Source organism: Pezoporus wallicus, unplaced genomic scaffold (genome assembly GCF_028554395.1).
Source record: "Pezoporus wallicus isolate ANWC-B61680 ecotype Strahan unplaced genomic scaffold, APGP_CSIRO_Pwel_v1 contig_8215, whole genome shotgun sequence".
Classification (NCBI taxonomy): domain Eukaryota; kingdom Metazoa; phylum Chordata; class Aves; order Psittaciformes; family Psittacidae; genus Pezoporus; species Pezoporus wallicus.
In genome coordinates this window covers 51,884-71,913 of record NW_026635779.1, presented here as the reverse complement: position 1 = coordinate 71,913, position 20,030 = coordinate 51,884, and the positions used below count along the sequence as shown (strand labels likewise).

The window sequence follows — 20,030 nt, the reverse complement described above, 5'->3', positions numbered from 1 at the left end:
TGTGGCCATACAGCCAGTTCTTTATCCACCGAGTGGTCCATCCATCATATTGACGTCTCCAATATAAGGAATGCTTAAACATATTAACTCAGGTCTGCAAGACAGATAAATGCTTTGTATAGCCATCCCACTAACTGATGAAGCACCAGTTACCTCTTAGCTGTTTCCTGACCTTTTGTTCCCATAGTGCAAAGTAAAAGACCTTTTGTTTGAAAGCACAGAGGTCATTACCTAAAGGGAAGGCAGACTTTTTTTCTGCATCAACCAGCCTTCAGCTGAAGACAGCAAGATGTGGCATCAGCAGAGTCTAGTTCCCCTGGTGCCCCAAAGCACATTCAGTACTGTTCACGTTCAGTGAAAGAGCAGAGATTACCAAGACAGTAAGTTCAGTAGAGCCCAAAGGAACAAAATCAGTGCTTTCAGTGGCCAAAGATAACATGCTGAAGCACAGTACTTCAGATTTAACCATTCCAGTACCTAACAGCTTAAAAGCAAGCCACCTGCTATAGGAAAAAGTGCTGGTCATTCAGATTGAAAGGGCAGGCAAAGCAGCCTTCCTTCATAAGCATGGAAGTCAGCCAGAGACTATTCAATAAGGAGGCCAAAAGAACAGTGTTGGGCTTTAAGCAGGCTCTTCGCTTGACTCATTTTGTGCCCCTAAATGGTCTCTAGCTCTGGGAGAGTAAATTGTCACAATCACAGACTGAAATGAGGAACTGCCATGAAGCATGGCCTAGTGCATTCGTCAAAACAAAGGTATATATTTTGGCCACCATCTTTGGTAAGTCTTACTCTTCAGGCAGAATGCCCTTGTTTGGGGGGAATTCACTTTCAAATTAACAAACTGTGAGTACAATAGTCAGTAGAAAAGATCAAGACTTTAAAAAAAAATTCTTGCAGTCTCAGAACTGCAAGCTAAAATTGTGTTCCTGAAAGCTGGATATTTGAAGACTTTGGAGTGGAGGGGGGAAAAGCCAGGAAATCAAGTACTTAAGTTAACATTTCTGAACAAACCCAATAATATGTTGGCACAACTGGTACATCAATGTTTTTTGAGAAGTCTTGGAGTTGACAAATGGAGATGAGAAATTGAAATTTGCCAGTCATCCTTTTATTCTTGTTTTAAAGTGCCGGCATCCATCTGGTAGTTCTTTCAAAACGTAAAAAACCGGTCTAATATAGTCAACCTGTACGCACCAGCTATTGCTAAAATAAAGTACTAATACATCATAATGTAGTTCAGGCTTACACTATATTGATTCAAGTAATCATCCTCAAGAAAGCAGCTGAAATGCTGCAATACAAAAGCAGCTTCACCTACAAAGTAAGGTAGTCTGCCCTCTTCACATGGTACAAGTTTAATTACCTACATCTGTGCAAAAGGAAGTTTTGCATCAACTAGGACTAAGGAAATCATTACTCCAAATCTTTTCTTCAAAGACTCCAAAGCTCATAAGATTTAAATACCCTGTTAGCATTTACAGTACTCAAACAAACCTGATTAACTGCAAACACAATTTTGGGGTGCAGAATCTAGATAATGAACTTAAGTTCCTTCCAGCTAGCAACACCAGTATTACTTTCTTCTGCCTTTATTCCATGATTTAAGTGCAAAACACCATTTGACAGCTCGCAGCTTCGAAAATGAAGATACAGAAAATTCCAAAATGAACATACCTGTTATTTTGTCCCTGACAAGCTTGCAGGATTCTATCTCACCAATGCTGCCAAAGAGGCTCTTCAGTTCCTCTTGTGTCATGTTTTGTGGAAGGTAGTTGACTATTAAATTGGTCTTGCTGTCTTCTGCATTCCCAGAATCAACTGGTGATGAGCAGTTGTTTATGGTGGTTGAACCATGGGTTGTGCTATTGCAAGTTGGTCCATTAGACAGTTGTGTTTCCATGGCAGCAATTACCTGCTGAAAAACAGAAAACAAGATCAAAATTCATATTTCACCATCTATTAGGAAAGTTCAGACAAGAATCTGCAGTACCTGTCACTAGGCAAGGCCATATTCTGCCTCTATAATGCAAAAGGCTCTACTAATACGGAAGGATTTTTAACTAAGGCAAAGCAATACTTCAAAAAGCTTACAGGCAAATAAAATTGCCACAAAACTTTCTAGGATCCTTCTTAATGAAGTCAGCAGTCAAAGCTTAGTTTTCATCAACCTGCATTCCCTACATTTAGCGGCATCACAGCCTTTCTAGTTACCAAGCAGAACTGGTCTGTTGCAAGGATTAACAGTTCTATTAACTTACAACTAGTAACTGAAATTATATGAAATATAGCTTTTAAAGTTACAGCATTTGGTTATTTTCAAGAAGAGGTGGGTGTTAACTGTATCCTAAGCCTATTTCTCATAAGCAATAGCAGAACGCAAAAGCACAAAAATTAGCAATCGAAAGGGACCTGGAGATATATGGATGTGCTGGGATAGAAAAACTCCTCCTTGGTAACCTCTAGATCAACCTTCTGTCACCAAAGATTGTAATTAGGTTTCTAAATGCTTTTGGTTAAACTAACAATCCCTGGTTCTCACATCTTCCCTCCACCTGCACCCTGAAAAAAGTTAAATATTTGATACTTTAACTTGAGCTACTTTTATACATCAAAATAAGAGAGTGATCACCACTCCAGGAACTATCATGTTTCACCCCAAAGTAACTGACTGTATGATTAGCAGATACAGTAGCAATCACTTGGAGAACTGTTAGGATTTGCCCACAGTATACCACTGCCATCTCAGTCAGTCACTGAATGGTAACAGTTGATAATTAAATGGATTTTTAATTGCAAACTAATACCCAGGCCTTGGTCAGCCTACCTACCCTGTCTGAGACCAACCACATAACACAACATCCAGCAGAAAATTCTATAAATTAATTTTCTAGTAATAAACATTTCAACATAGAAGCACGACTCTGCAAGAAGCTCACTAAAAATATCCAGCAGTCACCGAAATTAAACCTCATACTGAAATTTCTAGGAGGACTTCTCACACAAAGCCTACTGTAATATCACAGTGAAATGTCAAGGACCTCTGGAGTTTAAGTGTCCTGTTCAAAGCAGCATACCCTGCTTAGGTCAGCTGTACTCAAGGAACATACATTTAAATTTCCTAGAAATATACAAGAAGCTAAACTGACTGTCTTTAAACTACAATTCAGACATTCCTGGGAACACACTTATATGTTTTGCGTACAGAAGTATTTTCCAAGATGTTACTTCAGCACAACACAAGAAAGGGAAGATGCATCTATTAAGAACATTTCATATAAAAATCTGATCTAGTTTTCCTGAGGAGCTAGAAACTGGAACAACAGTTCCTTTGTGACAAACTCCAAGTGGTAACCTGCTTCTGGCACTGATAAAACAAGTCTGCTGAGACGATGAGAAAGTAGATGATCCTAATTAAGATAAAATTACTTTTCAAAACACTAGTATATCTGGCAGAGCTAGTAGCCACAAATGCTGTGCTCTGACTGAGGCTCTCTAGAATTGCTTTTCGCACCCTCTCTCTCTCAAATTTGAAGTGTTCATTGATCAAAATTAGCAGGATTTAGCAAGGACAACAAACAATCCTCACTTAACTGCACATTTGTTTCTGTGTTCAGGTGGCAAGAATGAGAGCCTATGCCAATATTCAAGTGAACAGGTGCAGTAGCCTGTGTGTGCTGAAATTACAGCATTTCTCAGCTATAGAACCATCTGCTCTGAACAAACCAGTATGTTTTACAAATAATGCATATTCCATAGGTAAGTTGAATACAACCGTTCATAAAACACAAAGCACATCAGCAGTTACTAAATATTTTCCACCCAGAAAAATAGTTTGAGATAAATTTACAGTTTTCAAACAATTTCTTAGAGCAAGATTTGTAAATATACTTTTAAAATAGCAATCACAAATAAGAATATACAGGGGTTTTTTACATTATTGCTATTTAGTATTCAGACCATACCAAAACCATTTTAGTACAATACTACTCTTAATCATCCACCGAGTGATTTGAGTTCATACTGCAATCTAATTGACATTAGAAAAAAGGCAAGTCACTGCAGTGTAAGTTCTACAGGATATCACCATATCATATAAAAAAGTTGTCATGATACACCAGTGTGCTCCAGGCTCTCACAGATTAGGGACACAACCGACAGCCTATAATGAAGTGTAGAACAAGAGTTAACACAAGAGTTAACATTCCAAATGGAAGATTAAGGAGTTTGGTATGGCCTCAGCACTATTAACATTGTTAAAAAGTATCCTGCAGAATTTAAGAAAAGACCCACAGACCCCAGTCCAAGGCTCTGCTGCCCACGAACCACTTCTAAGCAGAGAAGCCACATCACACAGTCTGACTGCCATGTTAGTTTGGAGTTGCCGTCTGCAATATGGACACAAAAAGTACCATATGTTAGATTAGCAAGATAATGCAACAAATCAGTTTGTACAAATTTACAGTAATTGCATTTATATTCCCAGCACGTCCATGCAGTGTGGCTTAATTGGATTTGAGGCAATTCCAATCTAATCTTTCCAAATTAAGTTCTAAAGTAATTTCTCTTACATAAGAAGCTTATTTTTAAGAAAAAGATATTGCAGTCTAGTGACCGCTGCATCTACCCTGGAAACTACCTCCAGAACCACACCATGCCTAAAAGGAACTACACCACAAATTTTTTTAAATCTTTAAGACTGAGGGGAAACAAACAAAAAAAAACAAAAAAAAACACACAAAAAAACCCCAACACAATGAGTCCATTAGCACATAAAATGACCATGCAGCATTGAAAACCAACTCCCCTTACATGCCTTTCCCAGCCCACAAGAAAAATACATATACAGTGAACTACTTGGCTAAAGAATCCCATCTGTTCTTAAAATTCTAGTTTTTAAAAAAAAATAAATTCTTGACAGACAGTATTCCACAATTTCCTTGCAATAAGTGTTTAAGAGTACACAATAAGTGGCAGTAGATGATTTCTCAAAAATGGAGTAACTGAAGCAAAATATGCAAGAAATAGCTCTTCATAATGGTATTTTTGTCCCCAAGCACACTGTCTGCTTTTAAATAAAACATCATTTCAAACCCACTCCTATTTGAACTGAATAGTGCTAGGAGGATAGTACAAAAGCTAATGAGCCATTTACAGATGATTACAAGTATTCCAGATGTTAAATATAAGCACAACGGCACAAATAGAGAGACTCCTGACTGCGGCCACAGCTTCACACCCCTGTAAATACAAGAGATGCTTGCCTCTGGTTAGCAGACGAGGCAAGTCTGAGCGTTGTAAAAATCACAAGGACTCAGATTTTAGAAGGCTACTGCATCCAGTGTTTATAACACATACTTCAAAACAACCTTGCCTGTTTTAAACTAGTGCAAATTAGTCCTCATTTCAGTTTGCTACCACAGTAAATACAGCTGGCTGACTTCATGTCTGGTCTTTATTTTTAACTTAGACTGATAAAGGCCCTTAACCATTTCATTAGGAAAAATATTAAGACTTTTGTTTCACGTGCTAGCTGGAAAGCCATTCTCTCTGGTTTCTACCCAAAACCAATAGTAACATTTTCACTTCTGAAGTATACACTCTCCATTGTATACAGGCAAGTATGTGTGATGAACTGTTCATTGTATGAAGAAAAACTGAAAGCCTCAACTGACTACTTTCAAGTCCAGACAAGCTTTAATGAGACTGCATTAAAGTAGCAGTTTACAAAATTCTCTGCCCTACAGAGACAGTAGTTACCAGTGCAAGATGATGTATTTGGATCACTATGGCTCTCAGCCCAGCAGCATGAGCTAATAGATTTTTTGCTTCTTGTGAGCCGCTGGCTGCAGACTGAAAACCCTAGGACAGTTTACATGTGTGCACAGGACTTGAGTGTACTCGCTACATAGACTTTACTGTGCACAGACATCACAGCACATCTCAAAAAAAGCACATCCCAAGAAGTACCTCCAGCTTGCATAACATCCATCTTCGCTGAAGTGTTCCACAAGGTACCTCACACCAGACCACTACCACAATATCATGACTCAAGAACAGATTTTGCTCTACCAATCCTTTTACCATTTTTATTACTTCCAAAGCTGTACAGACTGGTCTTTTACATCTTACTTGGAAAACTAGAGTTCTTACCCTTTTATCTACACTTCTACCTGACCCAACAAAAGAGGTCAGCTAACTACACCAAAGAAAAACAAATGTAATTTAAAAATGTTTTCAGTCTGAACACTTAAAATGGTACATTAACACAGAATTTGAGCTGTGAGTAGTTTTCAAAAAAGTTGTAAAATACCAAAATCCTGAAGAGACACTACTACCATGATAAAAAGCTAATACAGTTTTGACTATTAGTTTCAGAGAAAGTACTACACTTTGGATTATCAAAGTAGCTCAGCAGTTACTGCATTCAAAACCTAAATCAGTAAGTTCAGGAAACAGGGCTCTATGCCTGTTCAAGAAATTTAAGTTTATCTTAAAATACATTCAGATTAAGAGGAGAACAATTAAGTGAAGTTAGAAACTCTGCTTTTTCTTTACAGTCCTGACAGGAGCCAGAATTGAAATTAATCAGCTCAGCAAACAGAGTGTTGCTCTTTATAAACACACAGCACATGGGATCCATCTCCCTGTCAATAACTTGCTTTTGATTCACCAAGCACAGTCAAGATTTTAAACCCAAACACTCTTAAACACTGCTAGTGGCCTTCACTGAATCCCGGTTTCTGGGATTCCCAGCAGCAGTTTACGTAAGTCATAAGTAAGGTACACCTAGCACACCTTTGTTTTTAAAGGCCAAAGACATCAAGAGTTAGAAAACCATATGGTTTATGCAATCAGTTTCCCATAGAACACAGTTCCAATTATATCAATAGTTCATTTTTATGAAAGTCTTAGAAAATAAAGTAGTACTAGACCAACAAAACAATCAGTACTTTTACTAGTTTTCCCTGCAAAACACGTATTTTGCTGTGTCATATACTCAACTGGTGATCCTCAGCTGAAAATGCAAGCTGAGGCTGAACTGTGGCACAACCAAGATGATGTGAACACAGAAAAGCCTTCAACCACCTACCACCTCAGGTGCACATGCTAAAGAAATCTTTAGTTCATCACACTTCTGGCCAAAGCCTACTACCTCTTTTGAGTCATAGCTGTGCTTCCCCATCATAGAGGGAAAGAAAATATTTCGTATCAGTTTTATATGCAGAATTGAATCCTATTTATAAAGGCCTCACAAAAAAAGACCACTGCAGACATGTCTACCCTGATTATTACATGTATTTATTACATGAAGGTGATTACAGAAAAGAATCAGCACCCTGAATTCAAGCAGCCAGACACCAAATATTAAACACATCTGACTCCTCCAACAGGCTACTACTGTTCAGAGGCAACTGAAGCTGCACCATGAAATGCCTCCAGTCTCAAGGGTCACAGGTGATAGAATGCTCTCGATAAAATCCTGAGATGCTACACATGCTCCCACAGATGCTCCTGAAGAAGCATTATACCAGGAGATCTTCAGATCATGCTTTAGAATACAGCATTTGCCATCTTGCCTCTTACTTAGGGACAGTGCAATGGAAGCACAGAGCAACTGTCACACATTGCTATTTAGGTAAGCAGATGTTACATGTTTCTTTCCCCATGGACATGTACATTGACTGTCATATCTTCCAGATATGAAAAGTCTAAACCAGAACTTTAGTCTCAGTTCATCATGCAGTTGGGGGGGGTTGTGTTGTTTTGGTTTTTTTTGGGGGGGAGTTTTTTTTTATTTAAATACCTAGTGTGTTTTAGAGGATTTATGCCACCTACTTTGACTCACAAGAGTAATGAATGTAGTTTAGCAAGGGTAAGCTGTCTGTCATCTGTGAGGAGTGCTGCTAAACATCTTAAATAGAAGAAAAAAAAAACAAAACTGTTTTTTGAGAGCTCTGTGAAAGGCAATAGCCCTGACATAACCTAGATACTCAACTTTGCTTTAAAAAACAGAACTCATTAAAAAAATAAATTGAAGTGCACAATTATTTGTACTTTGAACAGCCTCAATTCCTAAAAATCAGTAAAGATGAAGCATTATCTTTACTAGCCTGTTAATTTGAAGGGCTCACTCTTCAAACAGTCAAGTAACTTGCACCTGCATGAATGCAGTGTCTTATTTCATGCATACTTGAAAGAGCTCTGTACAACAAAAGACAGTGGAGGCTGCTGCACCCAGCATATGCAAAAACTGCCATACAGGCTACTAGAACATCCCAAACTTCTTCATGGGTAAAGGCACCTACAGGCCAGAGGACACCTCTACAGTCATTCACCTTGCTTGTCAGAATGAAACACTATTCATGTTCAGTTTCCCTGTAGGAAGGACAGTTGTCAAGAAAGAGCTTGATGGTTACCCTTATGACCACATGTTAACAGCTCATATTGTGCCTGGTGAGCCTGCACAAATAGTGCTAACTCCTTAGCCTGTGTTTTCAGTTATTTTAAAACAGTATAAACCAACATTTCTCCATTAGAGCCCTCCCCAGCTGCATGTCCATTCATTTGTTATTCCCTGCATTACACTACTGGGAAAAAAGAAAGTTAGTCATCTGTAGCGCAAACTAAATTAGGGTACTGCTCCAGGAGTTAACTTGCTCAGCCCAGGAGACCCAACCAGTAAAGTATCTCTTGATTTATGCAAAGTTATGAGGAAAACCTGTTATACAATAGAGATCAAAGGAGGAAACAGTCACAGAAAACTTCAAATTAGCTTGTGATAAGGTGGTCTCAAAATTTTCAAAGATACTAATATAAACACAGGCAACCCTAAAACCAGAAAGCAGAAGTACTATGAAACAATAAACCCAACCTACATAAACTCTTTTAAGGTGGCAGGTTAGAAGGAAAAAATCTTTCCATACTGGCTCTCATATGAATCACTTAACTAATACCACTTAGCACTTCTAACACACAAAGGCATCATGAGAAAGTGAGTGGAGATGGAAGATGTGTGGAAAGTCATATGGGATATTGACAGTTTAATTTAACCATGTTATCAGTGCTGCAAAAGTTAATACACAAAAGCTTTCAGAAAGGATGTAGAAGCAGGGCAGACTTCCCCATTCCAGAGAGGCAGTGAGAAGACAAGCAGACAGCTGCAGACAGCTGCACAAAAACCAGCCATCAGTACTGTAAAAAGTATTAAAGTATTGTTTTTCCACTTGGCCACAAAGCACAAATTTTGCTATCAGCAGAAAAGCTTGATAATGCTGGTTACTGCACTGAAAAAACACAAGGAAGAAGGTGCAACTTATATACTGAATGTAAAAATGTATAGGGAATGCTAAAATATATATGCAGATGAAAAATATCTCCACACAGCATGCAATGCTTTTGGAAACTCTTAGCATTCCTGACAAAAAAACTAAAGAATCACGGGATGCTCTAAAAAACCACCACACTAACACTACCAGTGCATTAGGAAAGGAGCCAGCATTACGACTTGCAAGCAGTTCTGAAAAAAATAATGTATGTAAAACAAGATGAGGACATTATTTGACAATGAGAGTAATCTAGAGACCATGCAGCAGCTCCTCTGCCTGACTGCAATTCCTATCTTACCACCTGGGGTGAAAGGAGGGAAATAAACAGGCTAATCTAACTTATTTTAGAAAAACTAGAAATATTTACTCTAGTAGTCATTTAAAGAAAAACATCTATATTCTATTAAATAATGAGTTCATGTAAGACTCTAATAAAGTAAATCCATTTTTTAAGTTCCTAATTATTCAGGACACATAACTACTTCTACCTCCCAGAGCAAGGGAGAATCAAAATGCAACATTAATTAGATTATGCTCAGAACGAAAGAGCTCAGCACAAAACTGTATTCTTCCTTTTCAATATCCTATTTAATTTTAAAAAGGGGAAATAATTTTGTTGTATTTTAAAATCATAGCTAAATGTCAAGTTGGCCTGTCTAAACACATTGCAAATATTCACCAACAGTTTCACCAAAACTGTCAATGACCAGAAACAGGCACTGGTGTGATCAGACCTCAAACAAATAGCAAGCCTCAAATGAGATGCAAACAATACCAGACTTGATCAACACTTCAACTGAGACTGTAACAGAAAGGATATACTTAGGCTTTTCAACTGTACCCTACCATTCACAAAACCTTGCCAACTACAACTTTTGCTCTTACTCTCTTAAAGAGTTGTGCATGCTGTCCCAGGCTCACCTGCGAGCCCTCAGCCTTCTAGCAAAGTGCTCTCCAAGCTGATACAATTCAGTCAAAATGCATATGTAGCCTGAAAAAAATAACAGTATCTTACTGCAGACATTTCCCTTAAGCCTTACACATTGCAGTCCTCTTGAGCCTACCGAGGATAACAGAAAACGGATTCAATGGGGTGAAAGAAGACAACTTGAGGGCTCTTCAAATACAGCATCTTAATAGCTCGAAGGTTTTAAAGTCAACATCCACTTTCAGACATACAGCACCTGCTCTACTTGAACTGACTATGATGCATACTTCAATTTTTCAGTATTTACCTCACTACCCCAGGAGGACTGTGTAAATTCCCCCCCCCCCCCCCCCCCCCCCCCCCCCTTCACACTGCAGTTACATCCTTCTGCCCCACTGGAAAATTCAAAAGCTGAAGGTTAACCAATAACCAGGAAAAGGAAGTAAACCAGGTTAGCCTGACTCTGAAGAGATGCCTAAAGTCAGAAAGACAGCTTCTTCCTAATCAAGAAAGCAGGTGTCAACTTCAAGGCCTCCCACTACATTTACTCTCCCATTCCTGTCCCTAAAGAGCACAGCTGAAAAGTTTTGTCCCTCATGCACCTAGCTTTCATCAGCGCAAAGAATAGACCAGGAACACTTTTGCTCTGCTGCTTTTTTTCCATAGCAGCACTCCTCTTGCTCACAGCTCCCTGGTAAACTGGAGAGATGGTTGGGCCCAAAACCCACTAGTATTACAGACACTCTGCAAGTGGCATGCCTCAGCAGACTTAAGTGCCCAGATTTTGAGAACTTGGTATCTCCATCATAGCCCTACCCTTGAAACTGCAGGACAAATTCCCTTGATGTCCTCCCTTGAGGGAAGTTTTTGTTCTCCAACAGTAACATATCGTAAGTGTTGAGTAGGCAAGGAAGCCACATGACTGAATATCCCTATCTTTTAAACCCTCATGTACACAGCTACTTAGCTAAGCAACTGACACCTTTAATCCCACAGAGGGAGAAAGCCCAAGCAGCTGAAAGTCAAAAACCAGCAGCCTCCATGCCTCTCCCTTCCTCCATACCCTTCCTTACATGTCCCTCCGAAGCGGTGTAAGGCCGTGACACTGATGTGTCAAAGACAAAGCCTATGCACTGATATGCCTCCATTAGCCCAGATCACCAGTGGCCTGACAGCCAGCTGTGGCACAGCATCCTTTTTTACAACCAAAGCTTATGTGCAATACAAAGTATTCAAACCAAACTGAAGCATGCGCCATTACATACAGATGCAACTAAGTAATTTTTGCATAGGAAAATTAATCCTTCCATTAAAAAGTAGGGATTTGGTGGCACCAACTGACTTGAGCAGCACAGTTTGTTTAGGTTTTGTTTTGGTTGTTTTTTTTTTTTTAAACAGTGTGTCCTGGGTTCAGCAGTAGCAGTCATTTTCCTCCTTCTTAGTAGCTGGTACAGGGCTGTGTTTTTGACTTTCAGCCTGGGAACAGCACTGATAACACCAGTGGTTTTAGTTGTTGCTAAGTAATGTTTAATCTGACCAAGCACTTTTGAGACTCATGCTCTGCAGGGAGAAGTGGAAGGCAGGAGGAAGCACAGACAGGATACCTGGCCCAAACTAACCAGAGGGGTATCCCATACCACAGCACATAATGCTGAGTATATGAACTTGGGGGAGTTACCCAGAAGGACTAGATCACTGCTCAGATGAGGCTGGGTACTGGTCAACAGGCGGTGAGCAGTTGTATTCTCTTCCCTTGTTATTTCCCCCATCATTATTATCATTGGTGGTGGCAGCAGTGGTTTGTGTTATAACTTAGTTACTGGACTGTTCTTCTTGCAACCCATGGGAGTTACATTCTTTCAATCCTCCTCCCCTCCTTCTGGGAGCAGGGGTGGAAGAAGTAGGGGTAGTGAGCAAGCGGCTGCATGGCTCTAAGTTACAGGTTTGGTTTAAACCACAACACAGAGCCAGGCATGAAACTGATTGGAAGAACAAAAGAACTCTTCAAACACATTTCCAGTCAGCATTTCCTATCATCTTCAGTCAAAAGCAGCTCAGAGTTCACTTACAGGTATCAGCCTTCCATGATTTCTTCACTTCAACATTTAAGCTCATTTGGAAAGAGTGAGGAGATTAACAAGCCATTCTTGTGTAACAATACATAATGAACCAATTTTAAAAAATACAGACAAAGCCTGTTTAGTCTGAACACCTATTACAGATAAAGGCTGACTATTCAATCTCAAGTAGTATTCTTTATAGTATGAAGTTAATAACCACATCTTTTAGAAAAACAAGCTTAAGGGCAGCTATGACTCCAGGAGAAGGAAGCTACTATGGTTCCATGAATGCAGCACAAAAGCTTCCAGTAGTAGATGAAGAAAACTTCCTTTCTTAATCCTGCTATGCCACGAGTGATGAATAATGCAACACTGATACAACACAACAGATCCATATGCTACACTTAGTTGACTTATGTGAAGAAACCTGTAATTAAACTGAAAATGCAGAGATGGATACTTAAATTTTACAATTTTAAATTAATTTATTTGGATTTCAGTCAGCACAGAAATCTTATAGCTAAGTCTTAAGGTTTCTGATCTTTGTGGATGGGAATCCCTACACAAACAAATTCAAGGACAGAGAAACAGAGCAGCCATGATGCCAGAACCCTTTGATAAATCTCCAAGAATTATATACATTACAACTAATACTGTTGATCATATTTTCCCATCATTCTGTCCAGAAAATATGTTTCGGGACCCATCTGGCTTCCATACATTCTTGTTCTTTCTCCTAACCTTTTGATTGTGGAAGGACATAGCTAGCTTGCCTTCCACCTCTTAATGTTTTCCAGTACTACAACTTCCATTAAACTATGCATCACTATACTGACTTCAGAAACTCTTGATCCTTACATGGGCTAACCTACACATTTTTATTTTATTCCTATGCTATATTATTCTATGTATCATCCTATTCCAGGCATTATACCCAAACCTATTAAAACTTCAACTCAATGTATTTATGCAGTCAGCATTTCTATTAGATTTGTCTAAACCACTAAACATTGTATACGCATATTACTGTAATCTGGACTTTGCAACAGCAAATTCTAGATTAGGTAATTCTGTTTGAAATTAGTTTTAAAAAGCTGACTTCAGTGTCTTAAGAGGTTTTTAGGAGATTTGTCATTGCATCCAAACACTGAAATAATACCCCATTTCACAGAAAAACGAATTATATGCCTAATTCAATAGCAAGAGAAACAGTGGTCACAGAAGTACACCACTGCAACAGAGCTCCCAAATAAACTGGGAAAGATATGATTCCAAGTATTTTATTCTCTTGTGCACATCCTCAAACTTCAATATCAATAGGAAAAAAAATAATCAGGAGAATTGTTTACCAAGAAAGTTGGTAAGAAGTCTCAAGACAGCATATTAGGAAAAACAAAGCCTAATGGCAAACAGCTCTTAATAAACTTACCACTTCTCTGCCCTGTATCAATGCATATCAAGCTCTAGAAAGTCCCCCACACCCCCAAAACCTCCCTGTAACACATACCATGGGGCAAAATAAGAGCCTGGACAAAAAAGTCAGATAAACAGAAGCAACCAAAAATTAACTTTGATAAAATCAACGGTAAATGGTAAAAAAAAAAAGACGCTGATGCAATCCAACTTCATGCTCTTGCTTCCTACAATATGCTAACCTGCATACTTCTATTACCATTTTGCCACAGCAACACACCAACTCTGAGTCTTGGAGAAGGGCAGCCACTTTCTATCAGCACCCAAGTTTGAGATCAGGAAGTTACAACCTTGCTTATCTCTAGCACCCTTCATAGCAGACCTGTCAAATCACATTATTTGCCATGGCACCCAAAGGCTGAGCTCTGAAGTGCTGAGAAATATGTTGAAATAAACCAGATGGTTTATTTTATGCTGTCACATCCCTCTGACATGGAGAGAGGAATTTGATTTTGGAAATTCATCTTTATTTTGTAATGAACTACTTCCAGAAGAGCAACAAGTCCACTTTCATGGGGTGAACATTATGCCTGGGGAAAAAACGTATGTCTTGAAAAACAGAGTCAATAAATAACGGCTGTTCAGAAACAGTGCGCCTTCCCTCCCAGCACTTTCATGCGGGGGGGGGGGGGGGGGGACGACACGACACCAAAACCATGACAGCAGTTTATACTCAGTCTCCTAAACTATGGGGCTCTTAAACACATACTTTACCAGCATCAAGTTAAGAACATGTTTTGCTACAACTGGAAAGATAAAAGTAACCACTGGACACACTGTCAACAGGTCAAAAGCCACCAATGTTCTGAGAAGTCTGAACAAACTGTTATTGGGAGTATGAAACATCTTGCTGGTATCAGATATAGGTTCTCACTGTTCTTATATAATCACACATTCCCACTGAAGACATACTGAAGTAGTTTATTTTTCTGTCAAGAGTTGAACTTCCACAGGTGCCATTTTACCCAAAAGGCGGCAAAATCAGGATACTGTACAAGTAAAACATGAAGAGCAGCATCCTGACACTGAGGAGCTGCCATCAAGCATCATTTGACTGATGACAAAAACAGCCTGTAGTGCAGTAATTATTTCCAATTTGCAAAAGATTGACCCTTGGTAACTCATCTCCCAAACCTATCAAACTGCAGCAGAAAAACACCAGAGAGATTACATGTCAGTTGCACACAGTTATGAGCACAGGTTACAACTTTAGTTTTGTTTTTCTTTACTGTGCATCTTTAAAAGACGCAACTGCTCTGTGAAAACCATTCTATTGGCATGCAACAGCTTACTAGACAACACACTCGGCACAGGCATGATTCAAACATTTCTCTTGCGTCTCCCAGCAGTTTGTCAACTCCCTACAGCAGCAAGAACAGCTACTGAAGTAGGGTCTAGCAGGCACATCTCTGAAACACCACTGAGGCCACAAATTCTCAGTAGGTTGCTATAAGGTTAACTGTATCAAACAGGCTTGAAACAGCTACTAAGGTTAAAATCTGTTGTATTATGCACCAACTCAGATCTAAAACAGAGTGAAAAAAAAAAAGATCAAATGCTGCTATATCCATCCTTACTAAACTCAGAAAATAACTACCCTTCCTCCTAGATCTGTGGACAATAACAGCAGCTTTCATTCAAAGCCGTATGACAACTCCATCTAGTTGAAGAAACAGCTAAAAATGTTTAGGCACAGAAAGTGCTTAAACACAGAAAGGTTAAGTATCAGAGGCTGTCCTCACAATAAAGACATCCCATATGGTAACTATTTTAGGGCTGTTAAGTATCAAAGGTTAGAAAAATCACATGGGTGTCTCCAAACTACCAGCTCCTCAGCTGATTTTCACCCTTTGCATAAAGAAACAGTAAGTTGGGATAATTTTTAGAACATAGCTCACTCAGGAACTGTTCCCTTCAAAGAGCATTTAGCTTCCATAACCAGACATTCTTTCTAGTAAAGACCTGAAAGGAAAGCAAGCCTGTAACTTCCAACAAAAATACCTACAGCTTTGGAACAGATCAGCTGATTTATATTTCAGCTGGTTCTAATTCACTGCACCTGCACCTAACGAACCACAAAGAAAAGCTTATTACTGCAACAGCAGCAACACAGCTCAGAGCTCAATGCCTGAACACTCCCCAAATTTCCAGCATCCTGCAGTTAGCTGTACTCAGCATCAGCTGAAAAGATCTCTATACTGTAGCTAAGCATGTAAAACCAACATAGGCAATACCACATACTGCCATTTGTAATCTCCTGGATATATTACCAAGGGGATATCAGACACAGTATGCTAACTGATAATGCTCAGATGGTTGCTCAGAGAATGTCTGCTTTCCTCAATCCTTGAAGTACTCACTTGCTTTAAACACTGAAGAACATAAGTCCTTCTTGTAAAGATACCTCACACAGACTTTGACAAGAGCTTGTGGTCAGTCACACTGAGCAGGTGAACAACCCAAGCTGCCTGCAGGCTTTTCAAGCTGTCCTTGTTTCAGCTGGAACAGAGTTTATTTTCTTCATAGTAACTGGTGCAGTGCTGTGCTTTGGCTTCAGTCTGAGAATAATGCTGATAACACACACATGTTTTAGTTGCTGCTCAGCAGCACCCCTATCAAGGCCTTTTCACAGTCTCATGCTCTGCCAGGGTGGGAGGGCACAAGAAGCTGGGAGGAAGCAGAGACAGGACCCAAACTAGCCAAAGGGGTATTCTGTACCACAGCACATCATGCCCAGTGTATAAACTTGAGGGAGCTGGCAGAGAGACACCATTTGGTGCTTAGGGACAAGCTGGGCATCAGCCAGCACATGGTGAGCCCTTGTGCATCATTTGTATTTTCTGAGGTTTTATTTCTCTCTTTTTTGTTGCTCCCAATTATCATCATCAATATCATTATTGTTACAATACCTATCACTATTTTACTTTATTTCCATTATTAAGCTGTTCTTATTTCAATCTGGGTTTTATCTTCTTCCAGTTATCCTCCTCATCTTTCCCCAACCGAGTTAGCAGCTGCATGGCACTTACTTGGCAGCTGGGCTTAAACCACAACACAAGCTCATCTTTCCAACAGGTGATCACTATAGATGATTTAAAAATACCAGATCTTGATGCAAGTTGTACAAAATCATAGGATCACAGAATGGTTTGTGTTGGAAGGGAACTTAAAGATGACCTAGTTCCAACCCCCCTGCCACAGGCAGTACACCCAATAGACCAGGTTGCTCAAAGCCCGATCCAACCTGGCCTTGAACCTGCTGGTCATACTTCTGCTGATGTACTCCAGCATATGGTTGGCTTTCCTCAGTGTAAGCACACACTGACAGGTCATGTTGAGCTTCTTGTCAATCAGTAAATACCCCTAAGTCCTTCTCTCAGGGCTGCTGGTGATCCATGAATCACCCAGCTTGTATTTGTGCTTGGGACTGCCCCAACCCAAGTGCAGGTCCTTGCACTTGGTTGATTAAGTTAAATGTTAAAGTTGTTGGTTAAATATTGGTTTAAGAACAGATCCCTGTATTAGTTGACACAAAAATCATGGTTTAGTGATTCCCACACTGAATTATGTGCAAGTGTTATTTACAATTAATAGAAGCATGCAGTGCACACAGTCTCTGTGACAGATTGCTAAACTCAAAACACCAGAATATTGTCAGGTCTCTCCACCAGGAATTTCTCAAACATGATCTTGAGTAGTTTATTGGTAACAGCTGGGAGTCATCCAGTTGGCCTTTGATATACTACACCACAAAGTGCAGTAATGGACATATAGGCACTACAGAAGTGATAATACATAGTGTTATATAGCAATTAACATAGTAAAATTACTTAGCTATTCTCACACAAAATCTAATCCCCTTAACACATACATTGGACTTCAATATCCTCCCATCTTACCCACCAAATGCACCCAGGTTCTTGGGCAAAAGCAAACCCACAGATTGGTTTGCCTTTTCCTGAGGCAGGAATAACCCAGACTGTTTTCCACACCATATTTTTATGTGCACTACGGGATTAGAAGTCTCCCATCTCTTGTAACAGGAAAGTGACACATATGCTCAGTACAAGAAGCTTCACCAATTTTCTCAACAGCTGCACTCCTTACCTCACAGCAGCATTTAAGACATAGAAAGTGTCACAAATCCACTGTGAAGAAACAGAATCAGAGTCCAATAAAAATAATTCTGTTCCAGGAAATTTAATGATGAACTGTTTTGTTAGTACTACCATGAGCTTTGAGCTTTCTACTTTATTAGTCAAAGAAAATACACAATTATTTCAGCATCCTTAAATAAACCAACCCTTCAGAAGAAGGTCAAGATAAATGTCAAGGAAGATAGGTAGATCAACCACACATCAAGTTATAACACAGCAGCAGCACCACCTCTGAACAGTCTTCCAGCTGAAGACAGACTAACAGGTATTTCAGAAGCAGGATAGTATGCTCAAGCATCTCAGCCTAAATTAAAAGATTTCCCCCAGAACTGCTCTTATCTTCCTTTCCTCTTGATTTTTCACATAGCACCAGAACTACTTTACATTATATTTATCAATAATCTAAAAAAATAATCCTTAGCACTGTCTGTTCAATTAAGTGCTTCCTCAAAGCTAGCTTAGAACAGAGACAGCATGTTTTTTCTACCTCTATCATCTTTTACAGGTTCCCAAAACCAGCAGAGAAAGTGCTGGATGGGAAACAGCCTTTGAACAGTAAAGCAAACCAATATAAAATGGTAGAGAAAAATAACCCTGTAACAAAAATCCCATAAAACCCATCTTTACTTCCAGTATTTTAAAAAGCAGTAAGCAGTGCAGCCTCTCAACTGTCACACCAGTCTGCTACATTCCAATTTACTTAGGCAAAGTACAGACTGTTGTATTTCTCTACAGAATCCAGTATAGTAAGTGGATTATCTACACAAACTAACATTATTAGCAAGACTCTTCTCTGAAGCACTAAGAAGTATGACACTGGGGGTGGATTTTTGCATTTATGGAGACAGGTGGCAGAAAAGAAGCAGCAGGAATCTTTCAACAGACCTCAGAAAGGAGTAAGTGGTAGAAGTGATTCAGCTGGCTGAGAGAGCCCACTTGACAAGCAAGTGGAGAGACATGGCATCAATTGTTTTGCAAGCCTATCACAGTTGGGTTACATGACCCAGAATAAACGGCATCAGTGTAAGCTGACCTAGCAGATTTTGTTTACCTCAAGCAACAATCTGCTCCTCGGACTGCTTGTTCCTTCTGGGTTTCAGCAAAGTCCTTGTGATTCAGTGAGTCAATAGCACATAACCATGGAATCTTGAGATCCCGTTACAGAGGGAAATGCTTTTATAACCACCTCCATGAAAACTTCAACCCACAAACCTGTGTTCCCCAACGCTGCTGCTGTGCTGCACAAGACTTCAAACCAAAGTATCAGTCAGGTTTTCTAGCTAAAAAAAGGTGCTCGGGAAAGCTATAAAAGCACCCCCAGAACACAAACTGAAGACAGAACACCTTAGCACTTTAACATTTACAAGAAGCAGCTTCCCAAGTCAAAACTGACAAAATGTGAAACTGCATCAGTACAAGTGATGACAGTGAGAAATGAATAAAACCTTGACCAGGTGAGCTCTAGGGTACTGGGAGCCCTTCATTACACAGCCTTTACTTCCAATGCTCGCATATCTGAATGTTTCATTTACCCCTTTGAAAATGTTATCAGTTATCAACCTTTACAGCCTCCTATAGCTGGATATGTTTCAACAGCTTTTCAAAAATGGATTTTAGACATACACTAGCCCTCCCAAGCTCATCTCAGTGAGAAGTAGTCAATCAAACCATTGCTCCTAGAAAGAGCAGTAATTTCCATCCTGTCTGGAAACCTGGTCTGCCCACACCACACTTTCTCTCTAGTTAGAGGGCTTAAGGAGCTTTCTGCACATTAAATTTGTCTTGTTACTAAGTGGAAAAAAAGACTGATTTCCTAGAAAGAGAAATTGGTGCTTAATCCCAGCGCCTACCAAATGTGGAGTCACCTGCGGAAAGCAGAATTCAACAATAAAAACAAAAACAAGCTTATTAACTGAATTTGAACTGTAGATTTCAGAATCTACACACAGGACAAGAGACCTTTCACCTGCAAGGTTGCTTTTGCAGACCCCATCAATTTTCAATTCCCACAGCTGCTCCAGCAACAACTTCTACTTTCCAAAGGTTTTCCAAAGTTGAAATTCAGCTCAATAAAGCATCATAT

At 39.5% G+C, this 20,030-nt stretch overlaps 1 protein-coding gene across 12 annotated transcripts in view; it reads right to left on the bottom strand.

Moving 5' to 3' along the window:
- Nucleotides 1–20,030, bottom strand: part of ELAVL2 (ELAV like RNA binding protein 2) — a 119,903-nt gene that overhangs the window by 48,249 nt on the left and 51,624 nt on the right. For 3 of the 12 annotated variants that reach the window (XM_057398249.1, XM_057398252.1, XM_057398250.1), the window contains exon 2: nt 1,678–1,918. In XM_057398249.1, coding sequence (XP_057254232.1) covers nt 1,678–1,918 — 241 coding nt within the window. Of the gene's footprint in view, nt 1–1,677; nt 1,919–4,293; nt 4,582–20,030 lie in introns of those variants that run through there. The other 9 variants (XM_057398239.1, XM_057398241.1, XM_057398244.1 and 6 more) reach the window with 6 other exon arrangements.